This window comes from Argopecten irradians, chromosome 16 (genome assembly GCF_041381155.1).
Source record: "Argopecten irradians isolate NY chromosome 16, Ai_NY, whole genome shotgun sequence".
NCBI lineage: Eukaryota > Metazoa > Mollusca > Bivalvia > Pectinida > Pectinidae > Argopecten > Argopecten irradians.
In genome coordinates this window covers 31,706,690-31,723,549 of record NC_091149.1, presented here as the reverse complement: position 1 = coordinate 31,723,549, position 16,860 = coordinate 31,706,690, and the positions used below count along the sequence as shown (strand labels likewise).

General features: G+C 29.3%; 1 protein-coding gene across 1 annotated transcript in view; it reads right to left on the bottom strand.

Annotated features, from left to right (window-relative positions):
- The window catches only part of LOC138310839 (calcitonin gene-related peptide type 1 receptor-like), a 43,363-nt gene extending 27,507 nt beyond the window's left edge, over window positions 1-15,856 (bottom strand). Inside the window, exon 1 of the mRNA XM_069252163.1 lies at window positions 15,163-15,856. Coding sequence (XP_069108264.1) covers window positions 15,163-15,331 — 169 coding nt within the window. The 5' untranslated portion in view covers window positions 15,332-15,856. The remainder of the gene's footprint in view (window positions 1-15,162) is intronic.
- Between the last annotated feature and the right edge of the window lie 1,004 nt (window positions 15,857-16,860).

The window sequence follows — 16,860 nt, the reverse complement described above, 5'->3', positions numbered from 1 at the left end:
AAGCAAGCAAAGGCATTAGTCATTAAATCTGTGGAACAACGTCATCGTATATTTTCTGTATTATAATATTTTATCAGTCAGACCTATCTTCAACCAATATTAGTTGTTAAATTATATCGAAAAAGTCAAAAATTTGCATAACGGTGTAGAACAAATGACAGTTTTTAACTTTGATAACAACATGGTTACTTGATGAAACAAGTTCAAAGGGTATTGAACTACGGGAACATGTTAGGTAATATAAGATTATAAACTACAGGAACATGTTAGGTAATATAAGATTATAAACTACAGGAACATGTTAGGTAATATAAGATTATAAACTACAGGAACATGTTAGGTAATATAAGATTATAAACTACAGGAACATGTTAGTAATATAAGATTATAAACTACAGGAACATGTTAGGTAATATAAGACTTTAAACTACAGGAACGTGTTAGGTAATATAAGATGATAAACTACAGGAACTGTTAGGAATATAAGATTAGAAAACTACAGGAACATGTTGGGTAATATGAAGATATAAACTACAGGAACATGTTAAGTAATATAAGAGTATAAACCACAGGAACATGTTAGGTAATATAAGATTATAAACTACAGGAACATGTTAGGTAATATAAGATTATAAACTACAGGAATATGTTAGGTAATATAAGATTATAAACTACAGGAACATCTTAGGTAATATAGATTATAAACTACAGGAACATGTTAGGTAATATAAGATTATAAACTACACATGTTAGTAAAAAATAACTACAGGAACATGTTAGGTAATATAAGATTATAAACTACAGGAACATGTTAGGTAATATAAGATTATAAACTACAGGAACATGTTAGGTAATATAAGATTATAAACTACAGGAACATGTTAGGTAATATAAGATTATAAACTACAGGAACATGTTAGGTAATATAAGATTATAAACTACAGGAACATGTTAGGTAATATAAGATTATAAACTACAGGAACATGTTAGGTAATATAAGACTTTAAACTACAGGAACATGTTAGGTAATATAAGATTATAAACTACAGGAACATGTTAGGTAATATAAGATTATAAACTACAGGAACATGTTAGGTAATATAAGATTATAAACTACAGGAACATGTTAGGTAATATAAGATTATAAACTACAGGAACATGTTAGGTAATATAAGATTATAAACTACAGGAACATGTTAGGTAATATAAGATTATAAACTACAGGAACATGTTAGGTAATATAAGATTATAAACTACAGGAACATGTTAGGTAATATAAGATTATAAACTACAGGAACATGTTAGGTAATATAAGATTATAAACTACAGGAATATGTTAGGTAATATAAGATTATAAACTACAGAATGTAATATGTTAAACTACAGGAACTGTAGGTAATATAAGATTATAAACTACAGGAACATGTTAGGTAATATAAGATTATAAACTACAGGAACATGTTAGGTAATATAAGATTATAAACTACAGGAACATGTTAGGTAATATAAGATTATAAACTACAGGAACATGTTAGGTAATATAAGATTATAAACTACAGGAACATGTTAGGTAATATAAGATTATAAACTACAGGAACATGTTAGGTAATATAAGATTATAAACTACAGGAACATGTTAGGTAATATAAGACTTATAAACTACAGGAACATGTTAGGTAATATAAGATTATAAACTACAGGAACATGTTAGGTAATATAAGATTATAAACTACAGGAACATGTTAGGTAATATAAGATTATAAACTACAGGAACATGTTAGGTAATATAAGATTATAAACTACAGGAACATGTTAGGTAATATAAGACTTATAAACTACAGGAACATGTTAGGTAATATAAGACTTATAAACTACAGGAACATGTTAGGTAATATAAGACTTTAAACTACAGGAACATGTTAGGTAATATAAGAGTTATAAACTACAGAACTACATGAACATGTTAGGTAATATAAGATTATAAACTACAGGAACATGTTAGGTAATATAAGATTATAAACTACAGGAACATGTTAGGTAATATAAGATTATAAACTACAGGAACATGTTAGGTAATATAAGATTATAAACTACAGGAACATGTTAGGTAATATAAGATTATAAACTACAGGAACATGTTAGGTAATATAAGATTATAAACTACAGGAACATGTTAGGTAATATAAGATTATAAACTACAGGAACATGTTAGGTAATATAAGATTATAAACTACAGGAACATGTTAGGTAATATAAGATTATAAACTACAGGAACATGTTAGGTAATATAAGATTATAAACTACAGGAACATGTTAGGTAATATAAGATTATAAACTACAGGAACATGTTAGGTAATATAAGATTATAAACTACAGGAACATGTTAGGTAATATAAGATTATAAACTACAGGAACATGTTAGGTAATATAAGATTATAAACTACAGGAACATGTTAGGTAATATAAGATTATAAACTACAGGAACATGTTAGGTAATATAAGATTATAAACTACAGGAACATGTTAGGTAATATAAGATTATAAACTACAGGAACATGTTAGGTAATATAAGATTATAAACTACAGGAACATGTTAGGTAATATAAGATTATAAACTACAGGAACATGTTAGGTAATATAAGATTATAAACTACAGGAACATGTTAGGTAATATAAGATTATAAACTACAGGAACATGTTAGGTAATATAAGATTATAAACTACAGGAACATGTTAGGTAATATAAGATTATAAACTACAGGAACATGTTAGGTAATATAAGATTATAAACTACAGGAACATGTTAGGTAATATAAGATTATAAACTACAGGAACATGTTAGGTAATATAAGATTATAAACTACAGGAACATGTTAGGTAATATAAGATTATAAACTACAGGAACATGTTTAGGTAATATAAGATTATAAACTACAGGAACATGTTAGGTAATATAAGATTATAAACTACAGGAACATGTTAGGTAATATAAGATTATAAACTACAGGAACATGTTAGGTAATATAAGATTATAAAACTACAGGAACATGTTAGGTAATATAAGATTATAAACTACAGGAACATGTTAGGTAATATAAGATTATAAACTACAGGAACATGTTAGGTAATATAAGACTATAAACTACAGGAACATGTTAGGTAATATAAGATTATAAACTACAGGAACATGTTAGGTAATATAAGATTATAAACTACAGGAACATGTTAGGTAATATAAGATTATAAACTACAGGAACATGTTAGGTAATATAAGACTTATAAACTACAGGAACATGTTAGGTAATATAAGATTTAAACTACAGGAACATGTTAGGTAATATAAGATTATAAACTACAGGAACATGTTAGGTAATATAAGATTATAAACTACAGGAACATGTTAGGTAATATAAGACTTATAAACTACAGGAACATGTTAGGTAATATAAGATTATAAACTACAGGAACATGTTAGGTAATATAAGACTATAAACTACAGGAACATGTTAGGTAATATAAGATTATAAACTACAGGAACATGTTAGGTAATATAAGATTATAAACTACAGGAACATGTTAGGTAATATAAGATTATAAACTACAGGAACATGTTAGGTAATATAAGATTATAAACTACAGGAACATGTTAGGTAATATAAGATTATAAACTACAGGAACATGTTAGGTAATATAAGATTATAAACTACAGGAACATGTTAGGTAATATAAGATTATAAACTACAGGAACATGTTAGGTAATATAAGATTATAAACTACAGGAACATGTTAGGTAATATAAGATTATAAACTACAGGAACATGTTAGGTAATATAAGATTATAAACTACAGGAACATGTTAGGTAATATAAGATTATAAACTACAGGAACATGTTAGGTAATATAAGATTATAAACTACAGGAACATGTTAGGTAATATAAGATTATAAACTACAGGAACATGTTAGGTAATATAAGATTTATAAACCTACAGGAACATGTTAGGTAATATAAGATTATAAACTACAGGAACATGTTAGGTAATATAAGATTATAAACTACAGGAACATGTTAGGTAATATAAGAGTATAAACTACAGGAACATGTTAGGTAATATAAGACTATAAACTACAGGAACATGTTAGGTAATATAAGATTATAAACTACAGGAACATGTTAGGTAATATAAGAGTATAAACTACAGGAACGTGTTAGGTAATATAAGATTATAAACTACAGGAACATGTTAGGTAATATAAGATTATAAACTACAGGAACATGTTAGGTAATATAAGATTATAAACTACAGGAACATGTTAGGTAATATAAGATTATAAACTACAGGAACATGTTAGGTAATATAAGATTATAAACTACAGGAACATGTTAGGTAATATAAGATTATAAACTACAGGAACATGTTAGGTAATATAAGATTATAAACTACAGGAACATGTTAGGTAATATAAGATTATAAACTACAGGAACATGTTAGGTAATATAAGATTATAAACTACAGGAACATGTTAGGTAATATAAGATTATAAACTACAGGAACATGTTAGGTAATATAAGATTATAAACTACAGGAACGTGTTAGGTAATATAAGATTATAAACTACAGGAACATGTTAGGTAATATAAGAGTATAAACTACAGGACCATGTTAGGTAATATAAGATTATAAACTACAGGAACGTGTTAGGAAAATGTAGGTAATATAAGAGTATAAACTACAGGAACATGTTAGGTAATATAAGATTATAAACTACAGGAACATGTTAGGTAATATAAGATTATAAACTACAGGAACATGTTAGGTAATATAAGATTATAAACTACAGGAACATGTTAGGTAATATAAGATTATAAACTACAGGAACATGTTAGGTAATATAAGATTATAAACTACAGGAACATGTTAGGTAATATAAGATTATAAACTACAGGAACATGTTAGGTAATATAAGATTATAAACTACAGGAACATGTTAGGTAATATAAGATTATAAACTACAGGAAACATGTTAGGTAATATAAGATTATAAACTACAGGAACGTGTTAGGTAATATAAGATTATAAACTACAGGAACATGTTAGGTAATATAAGATTATAAACTACAGGAACATGTTAGGTAATATAAGATTATAAACTACAGGAACATGTTAGGTAATATAAGACTATAAACTACAGGAACATGTTAGGTAATATAAGATTATAAACTACAGGAACATGTTAGGTAATATAAGATTATAAACTACAGGAACATGTTAGGTAATATAAGATTATAAACTACAGGAACATGTTAGGTAATATAAGATTATAAACTACAGGAACATGTTAGGTAATATAAGATTATAAACTACAGGAACATGTTAGGTAATATAAGATTATAAACTACAGGAACATGTTAGGTAATATAAGATTATAAACTACAGGAACATGTTAGGTAATATAAGATTATAAACTACAGGAACATGTTAGGTAATATAAGATTATAAACTACAGGAACATGTTAGGTAATATAAGATTATAAACTACAGGAACATGTTAGGTAATATAAGATTATAAACTACAGGAACATGTTAGGTAATATAAGAGTATAAACTACAGGAACATGTTAGGTAATATAAGATTATAAACTACAGGAACATGTTAGGTAATATAAGATTATAAACTACAGGAACATGTTAGGTAATATAAGATATAAACTACAGGAACATGTTAGGTAATATAAGATTATAAACTACAGGAACATGTTAGGTAATATAAGATTATAAACTACAGGAACATGTTAGGTAATATAAGACTATAAACTACAGGAACATGTTAGGTAATATAAGATTATAAACTACAGGAACGTGTTTGGTAATATAAGATTATAAACTACAGGAACATGTTAGGTAATATAAGATTATAAACTACAGGAACATGTTAGGTAATATAAGAGTATAAACTACAGGAACATGTTAGGTAAATATAAGATTATAAACTACAGGAACATGTTAGGTAATATAAGATTATAAACTACAGGAACATGTTAGGTAATATAAGATTATAAACTACAGGAACATGTTAGGTAATATAAGATTATAAACTACAGGAACATGTTAGGTAATATAAGATTATAAATAAACTAAACTACAGGAACATGTTAGGTAATATAAGATTATAAACTACAGGAACATGTTAGGTAATATAAGATTATAAACTACAGGAACATGTTAGGTAATATAAGAAGAACAGTTAGTAATATAAATTAAAACTACAGGAACATGTTAGGTAATATAAGAGATTATAAACTACAGGAACATGTTAGGTAATATAAGATTATAAACTACAGGAACATGTTAGGTAATATAAGATTATAAACTACAGGAACATGTTAGGTAATATAAGATTATAAACTACAGGAACATGTTAGGTAATATAAGATTATAAACTACAGGAACATGTTAGGTAATATAAGATATATAAACTACAGGAACATGTTAGGTAATATAAGATTATAAACTACAGGAACATGTTAGGTAATATAAGATTATAAACTACAGGAACATGTTAGGTAATATAAGATTATAAACTACAGGAACATGTTAGGTAATATAAGATTATAAACTACAGGAACATGTTAGGTAATATAAGATATAAACTACAGGAACATGTTAGGTAATATATAAGATTATAAACTACAGGAACATGTTAGGTAATATAAGATTATAAACTACAGGAACATGTTAGGTTAATATAAGATTATAAACTACAGGAACATGTTAGGTAATATAAGATTATAAACTACAGGAACATGTTAGGTAATATAAGATTATAAACTACAGGAACATGTTAGGTAATATAAGATTATAAACTACAGGAAACATGTTAGGTAATATAAGATTATAAACTACAGGAACATGTTAGGTAATATAAGATTATAAACTACAGGAACATGTTAGGTAATATAAGAGTATAAACTACAGGAACATGTTAGGTAATATAAGATTATAAACTACAGGAACATGTTAGGTAATATAAGACTATAAACTACAGGAACATGTTAGGTAATATAAGATTATAAACTACAGGAACATGTTAGGTAATATAAGATTATAAACTACAGGAACGTGTTAGGTAATATAAGATTATAAACTACAGGAACATGTTAGGTAATATAAGATTATAAACTAAAGGAAACATGAAACCTTGGTTTAGTAATATAAGTTATAACACATTGAAACATGCAGTTACTAAAAGATTATAAACTACAGGAACATGTTAGGTAATATAAGAATATAAACTACAGGAACATGTTAGGTAATATAAGATTATAAACTACAGGAACATGTTAGGTAATATAAGATTATAAACTACAGGAACGTGTTAGGTAATATAAGATTATAAACTACAGAACATGTTAGTAATATAAGATATAAACTACAGGAACATGTTAGGTAATAATAAGACTTTAAACTACAGGAACATGTTAGGTAATATAAGATTATAAACTACAGGAACATGTTAGGTAATATAAGACTTATAAACTACAGGAACATGTTAGGTAATATAAGATTATAAACTACAGGAACATGTTAGGTAATATAAGATTATAAACTACAGGAACATGTTAGGTAATATAAGACTATAAACTACAGGAACATGTTAGTAATATAAGACCTTATAAACTACATAGAACATGTTAGATAATATAAAGATAACCAACTTCAAATATCAGTTAACACAGTTTTATTCGCGTAACATTTGGAATTTTTGCGTCCTACGTAAATGAGGCTCCACCTGAAAAATGTTGTAATTGGTATCGTCGTTATGATAACTTCAAATGACCGCTAATACAGGCGTGAACTTAAGTTATGAGGCTGGTAATATTATAATAGGAAAATGTGAATGACTGTGAGACAAATATACCTAATAGAATTGTAAAACCTAAAAATCGCCATGGATAACCAATACGAAAATTATAATATATAGTTACGAATTAAAAAACAGTTATTCCTCAGGTGCGTTCACTAAACATTAAAAAGTAAACTAATAAATATTCAATGGAGTTAGTGAGATGACTAAATAATAAAGGAAATATCAGCTAATTACTGGCAACAACAGGTGATGAAACTGTTAATAAAGGAGAACTTCTCCAGCACCATCGATTCGGGCGTTAGACTAGTTATATCAGGGGTTCCGAGTTTCATCCCTTCTAAGGTGTGATTGTAAATTGAATGAACAAATATTACAAAAGGACAACCTAGGAATGACTCGTGTCTGATGGTCCCGCCATTGCTCACAATGCCATTACCATAAAACTCAGAGAGGGGGGTCCCCCCCCATTGGTTTAAAACCCTGATGAGGTATAACCGCGATTCACCTCCAGAGAAGAGCATATTCCTTAAACGTGATCGGTTTAGCAAAGACAGAGGTAATCTGAGATTGTCAGTTTATTACATTACCCATTCACTAAATTTTAATAAAATAATATCAGAATATTGTACCATAAGACATCAGAGACTTTTTTCATTTACAGTTCTCGTACTGATAAGAAATAACTGCGATAGAAATTACATAATAAAAAAGTATGGCACATTATTGTATATTACCATAAATATCACTATCGTATGATAAAATAATACACAGAAAGGTTGATGACGAGACTATTATTGCTATCGTATAAGATGTGGTGAAAATACATAACAAATATCGGCAATCATCAGTCCAAAGATTACCAAAAACATCAGAATATTACCATAAACACAGAATATTACCACAATATTACCATAAAACATCAGAATATTACCAAAACATCAGAATATTACCATAAACAACAACAGAATATTACCATCAACATCAGAAATTACCATAAACATCAGAATATTACCATCAACATCAAATATTACCAAGAAACATCAGAATATTACCATAAACATCAGAATATATTAAACATCAGAATATTACCATAAACATCAGAATATTACCATAAACATCAGAATATTACCATAAACATCAGAATATTACCATAAACATCAGAATATTACCATAAACATCAGAATATTACCATAAACATCAGAATATTACCATAAACATCAGAATATTACCATAAACATCAGAATATTACCATAAACATAAAATATAACCATAAACATCATAATATTACCATAAACATCAGAATATTACCATAAACATCAGAATATTACCATAAACATCAGAATATTACCATAAACATCAGAATATTACCATAAACATCAATATTACCATAAACATCAGAATATTACCATAAACATCAGAATATTACCATAAACATCAGAATATTACCATAAACATCAGAATATTACCATAAACATCAGAATATTACCATAAACATCAGAATATTACCATAAACATCATAATATATTACCATAAACATCAGAATATTACCATCAACATCAGAATATTACCATAAACAACAGAATATTACCATAAACATCAGAATATTACCATACCATCAGAATATTACCATAAACATCAGAATATTACCAAAAACATCAGAATATTACCATAAACATCAGAATATTACCATAAACATCAGAATATTACCATAAACATCAGAATATTACCATAAACATCAGAATATTACCATAAACATCAGAATATTACCATAAACAACAGAATATTACCATAAACATCAGAATATTACCATAAACATCAGAATATTACCATAAACATCAGAATATTACCATAAACATCAGAATATTACCATAAACATCAGAATATTACCATAAACATCAGAATATTACCATAAACATCAGAATATTACCATAAACATCAGAATATTACCATAAACATCAGAATATTACCATAAACATCAGAATATTACCATAAACATCAGAATATTACCATAAACATCAGAATATTACCATAAACATCAGAATATTACCATAAACATCAGAAATATTACCATAAACATCAGAATATTACCATAAACATCAGAATATTACCATAAACATCAGAATATTACCAAAAACATCAGAATATTACCATAAACAATCAGAATATTACCATAAACATCAGAATATTACCATAAACATCAGAATATTACCATAAACATCAGAATATTACCATAAACATCAGAATATTACCATAAACATCAGAATATTACCATAAACATCAGAATATTACCATAAACATCAGAATATTACCATAAACATCAGAATATTACCATAAACATCAGAATATTACCATAAACATCAGAATATTACCATAAACATCAGAATATTACCATAAACATCAGAATATTACCATAAACATCAGAATATTACCATAAACATCAGAATATTAACCATAAACATCAGAATATTACCATAAACATAGAATATTACCATAAACATCAGAATATTACCATAAACATCAGAATATTACCATAAACATTCAGAATATTTACCATAAACATCAGAATATTACCAGAATATTACCATAAACATCAGAATATATTACCATAAACATCAGAATATTACCATAAACATCAGAATATTACCATAAACATCAGAATATTACCATAAACATCAGAATATTACCATAAACATCAGAATATTACCATAAACATCAGAATATTACCATAAACTTCAGAATATTACCATAAACATCAGAATATTACCATAAACATCAGAATATTACCATAAACATCAGAATATTACCATAAACATCAGAATATTACCATAAACATCAGAATATTACCATAAACATCAGAATATTACCATAAACATCAGAATATTACCATAAACATCAGAATATTACCATAAACATCAGAATATTACCATAAACATCAGAATATTACCATAAACATCAGAATATTACCATAAACATCAGAATATTACCATAAACATCAGAATATTACCATAAACATCAGAATATTACCATAAACATCAGAATATTACCATAAACATCAGAATATTACCATAAACATCAGAATATTACCATAAACATCAGAATATTACCATAAACATCAGAATATTACCATAAACATCAGAATATTACCATAAACATCAGAATATTACCATAAACATCAGAATATTACCATAAACATCAGAATATTACCATAAACATCAGAATATTACCATAAACATCAGAATATTACCATAAACATCAGAATATTACCATCAACATCAGAATATTACCATAAACATCAGAATATTACCATAAACATCAGAATATTACCATAAACATCAGAATATTACCATAAACATCAGAATATTACCATAAACATCAGAATATTACCATAAACATCAGAATATTACCATAAACATCAGAATATTACCATAAACTTCAGAATATTACCATAAACATCAGAATATTACCATAAACATCAGAATATTACCATCAACATCAGAATATTACCATAAACATCAGAATATTACCATAAACATCAGAATATTACCATAAACATCAGAATATTACCATAAACATCAGAATATTACCATAAACATCAGAATATTACCATAAACATCAGAATATTACCATAAACTTCAGAATATTACCATAAACATCAGAATATTACCATAAACATCAGAATATTACCATAAACATCAGAATGAATCACTTGATATTAAAACACTTTTGAAAACTGAAATAATTAATAAATCAGTATTTGCAAATATTGTATAACTAAATTGTATTGTACGTGATTAATTCTAATAATTAGAAAACGGACTAGGTACTGATGAGTAATAATAAGTTAGCGATCACAGCAATATCGCCGGGAATGTGACCGGCTATGCGGTACAATTTGGATAAATCCTATACCTCACTTTTCTGTGATACCATCGCTTGTTATGTCCTTGGTCACTTAATCTAGTTGGTAATTATGCCGTTTTTATACAAATACAGGTATGTTATATGTATTCCCTTCGGATATGTATTACCTCACAAATACTTTCAAATGTTTTCCGATGCTTTCTTAGACAGGTGATTTTATAATGGACGTTATTCGTTTGTAGCCATGAAACAAAATGGTCATTCTTTCTTTTGAAACAGCAATGCTTCAAATCCTATTTTTACATGCTACGGAGTATTATTATTATTGCCTATTTCTAAAAACTAATATTTTGTATTTCTATTTGTTTCTACCATTTTAATCCTATAGGCAATACATAGCTCAACAAGTTGGGGTATTGCTTAGCCGTAAAGTATGTTGATCGTTTCTCGTTAAATATGTATTTACTCTAGCCATTAAGTGTTGTTCGTTATACTGTCGGTATACGTTTTTATCTCTAATTGTTTCGTTCCCTCAAGCTTAATTTTCTATTCCGATCCCCTTGGCAATATGTTTGAAACACGCTTGGCCGATAAACAAGTCTGCGAGCTACTTATAAAAAAATAGGCAAGTGAATTAAAATCATAAAATCTCTAGCCTTTCTATCGTAATAGTTAGTCTTACAATCGGATGCATCAGTAAGAAAAAAAAATATTCTGTGTTAGGGAAGAAAAGTTTGGAAAATCTTTAAAATATGCATTAACCGTTCTGGTAAGTTTCGTTTCATACGTCATGGCGCTGGTCTAATACTCCAACTTATATAGATCTTAAGGAAGGGGAGAATACTCCGTCTAATGTATGATATACAGCTGTTACTTTTTTTATTTCAGGAAAATCAGGACAAAATAAAGTTGTAATTTATCTCAAAGATATGCTGTATGATTTATTCTAAATAATAACATTGGCAAACGTATCATATTTGCCCAGAGCCCTGCTCTAGACTAGCCTTCGATGTACACGTCAACTGAATCTATGACTTAGGGGAAGTGAAGAATTTAGTAGCCTTTTTGACGCCTCGATGCTAAATGCAGCTTTTGACCACTTTAGAATGTAATTATTCCGTGAATACGTTTGTGTGGTTTGTGAATATATAAGAATTTGAAGTAGTGCTGTGCGTTTTAGTAATGTATTAAGACTGTTTTAGTCCCTTAATCTACAACAGTTGACTTAGGTCAACATATTGACGACTACAAACGAAAAACATCCGAACTAGACTTAAAGACCATTAGGTAACTCAGAATCCATGCTTACACATACACGTACCAAATCCTTATGCGTGTTACTTGTGGAGACAACAAAACTACCAGACATAATAACTGAAAAAAAATCGTACAAAAGCGTAATGATGTGTTAACTTATTGATTTAAATGGTGTTGTATCATTGACAGCGTTAAATAACCCAATAGATATCAAGATTATAATATGTTAACTTAAACAAATACGAAATTGATAACTTCGAAAAAAATATCAGCATATCTCCGATTAAATGCTTCAATTTTCTCACAAACTGTTTGACTAAACGATCTGAGGACAATAATAATTACAATGATCACTGACATTCTTGTTTATATTGTGTATTATAAATAGGTAGTGTTATATCATTGTAATCCAAACATATACGTACGTTCGCCCTATAAATATATAGTTGTATATAATTCGTCGGTCGGACAAATACATACCACTATATTATCTGTCGCAGGGTTTATGAATGGGATACAGATTTTACAATGGAATTGATTATGTACATGTAATCGAGCAACAAAATCTAACCACAATGAATAGAAATCAAGAGAGAAATAGTAACAAGGTTCAAAAGAACATTGTATTTCATTTTGAGTTGTGATAACATATTAACACTTCAGTTTTAGGACAATCACAAAATGTAATGCTCCAAGTAGACTATGTCATCCCGGCTTATTTTCAGTACATGCTGTGTATGTCAATCATATTACTGTGCAATATACACGCTAGCATGTCTAAAAACACATGTAATTATTCCAGTGCTTAAATAGGTACCTACAGACATCACTTTAACTGTTGTCTTTTCGTTGTCAAAGACAAAATGATTTGGCCAGTGGTATTTTAGGTTAAAAGTTCTTCTATAACCGCCATGGACATGTAAGGAGTCCTCTCATGTGCACAATGTTGTGGTGAGTGAATGTCTGTGTGTATTTGGAGACTGCGGTATGTTCTTGTTGTGCGTGTGAATGTCTGTATGTTTTGGGGGGCTGCGGTTTGTTCGTGTTGTGTGTGAATGTCTGAATGTTTTGGGATGCTGCGGTATGTTCGTGTTGTGTGTGTGAATATCGGTATGTGTTGTGAGGCTGTGGTATGTGTGTGAATATCGGTATGTGTTGTGAGGCTGTGGTATATTTTTGTTGTGTTTGTGAATGTCTGCATGTTTCGGGAGGCAGCGGTATGTGTGTGATGTGTGTGTGAATGTCTGTATGTTTTGGGATACTGTGGTATGTTTGTGATGTGTGTGTGTGTGCTCGTGTTGTGTGTGAATGTCTGTATGTTTTGGGATGTTGCGGTATGTTCGTGTTGTGTGTGTGAATGTCTGTATGTGTTGGGAGGCAGCGGTATGTTTGAGTTGTGTTTCCTTGTAATAATGGGACTCTTTCCTTTTTGTGCTAACACAAATGACCATTGTAATGTACTTGATCAAAATGCCCCGGATAATTCTTAGTTTGGTTCAGTGTATTAGACTGTTTTTCAAAATTAGTATTCCGGCGTTTGTGTATACGATAAGGAAGAGTTTGGATGCGGAATAAATAAGAAAGGAAACAGACAGAGAAGCGCATTTTGTTTTAAATGGAACTTTAAGATGTTGCTGCATCCCACAGCAATACACTTCATGATAATGTAATGTACCGCCGCTTACGTATAGGTCCGTTTACACGTTTAAATTACATCATGATCAGTAAACAAAAGGCAATAGTTGGTAAGTAAACATTACTCAGAATAACACAATTGCGAGGTATTAGTTCGATATCACACAAACGTGCACATTAAAACACAGGAAAGGTACCTCTGCAATTTGGTTACAATGTAATAAGACGTCCTATGACGAATGTCAATAACGACAAGCATATATATATGTGTGTTACCGATAGTTACCGGTACTTTTAAATACATTAGTTTTACTACATCTAAGCACTATACGTTATAAAGGAGTAACTGTGTTTATGTTGTATTCAGGTGGTTACTATACAAAGGAATGCATCACCAAGAAAATGTTATTTGACATGTAAAACAACCCGTAATTTATATGAATAAACATTATAACAAGACAGGAAACACCACTCTATATACACAAACTCCCGTTACACATAACGTCGTTATTGTATGGTACGTTTATCATGAACAACTTACCGTCTTCAGGATACGGCTGTGACAGGACGGTGGCATTACATTCGTACCAGGCCATCCATATACCTCGTACCATCAGCTCCTCGGGGGTCAAAGAGGGAATCGGTAGAGCACCACTTGTGGTACTGACAGTGGTAAGTACTTCCGGTTCCGTTCTGTTATCTATCATCATAATGAATTTTTCAATAATCTTAAACACACCTCTTTTTTAGATTAAGTCACTGCACACTTCCAAAGTTGAATATGAACAAATAAGAATCGTACAATTCAATAATTCAGACTGCCGATATGTCCCACAGAGAACCACTTCTAGAGATGTTCTTGTTTCAGAGTTAGTGATCAGTCAATCCGCCCTTCCGTTGTTTCTTGGGATACGGTTAGTTGCCTGGTAACAGTCCCTCTGTAAATAGATAATTATATGTATGGTATCTGGACATTCTGTTTCTGTCTGTTTCTGTCGACAGTAGTTACTGGCGAGTGACAGGTATTGACCCTCATAATGCGCGCGAAATACAGGCCGCGTGCCGTCTGTGATGAAACATAGGCCGTGTGCCTTCTGCGAAGGCTTTATCAAAGGTATGACTTCAACTTTAGCGCGCGCTGTCCACTTGTCGCGTGTTCCAGGCCAACGATGAGAGAGCGCACTATGACCTTGTGTAGTCTACAGTGGACCTATATATTATGGCTAATATCATATGTAAGTGTTTGATAAGCGGTAACTTAATACACAATCGACAGGTCGTTATAAAAATGTGTATTACAATCATTATACATCCGATGTACAATATGTCGCCGCCATCCTAGGCTTCTAACACACTACAGATATATATCTAATGTAAATATATGCTGTATATATCTAACTTTGAAAATATAGCAACTGTTCACTGACGTGTACATTGTATATACACATGTATGTATATAAAGAAGGTACATTTCACTTTTTTTCTACAAATCTACATCACTTTTCCAATTTTGTCACAATATCTGCATCAGAATGTTGTATAAATATCATATTAATAAAGGAATTCCATCCTGTTTTTGTAAGGAACGTTAGTTAGAGAAATTAGCTATCAAACTTAACAAAATGTCTCCGGATCTCAAGTTTAATAACTTATAATACTTTGTTAGAATTTGAAATCAATATTTTTTTTCGTATATAATCAATATCACAGTGTTTGCACTGCCTTCTATTTTCTTGTTTAAATTCACAGAACGTTGCCATTATCAAAGTGACCTGAATCGCATATTGTAAATTATCAATGATTACCGTTTCCGGTGTGACGTAGAGACATAACACGAGTAAATCACAAAACTGTCATCATAACGAGTATACCGCAACCTCCCAAACCATACTGTACATCTAACTCAGAAATACGGGAGTTCGTCCTGGAAACGCATTCAACTGATATTAACACAGCATTATGTTTGAGTACAAGGTGTACAATACTATATGTGCACAGTTAAGTTTAATGCGAAGATGTTTACATTTATTTTTTATTTACTAATGCACTCAGTTACATGACAAATAAGCCTTATGTGTTGTAACAGTAAACAACATGGGTTTTTTTAATTCATACTTTTTCCGAAATATTTGTAACAGTGATATATTCCAAACATCCCATTGTATCTAAATTGGCAATGTTTATCTTTTATATTTAGATTTTTCAAAAAGCTTTTAACTGGTTTCTTATTTAATGTCAA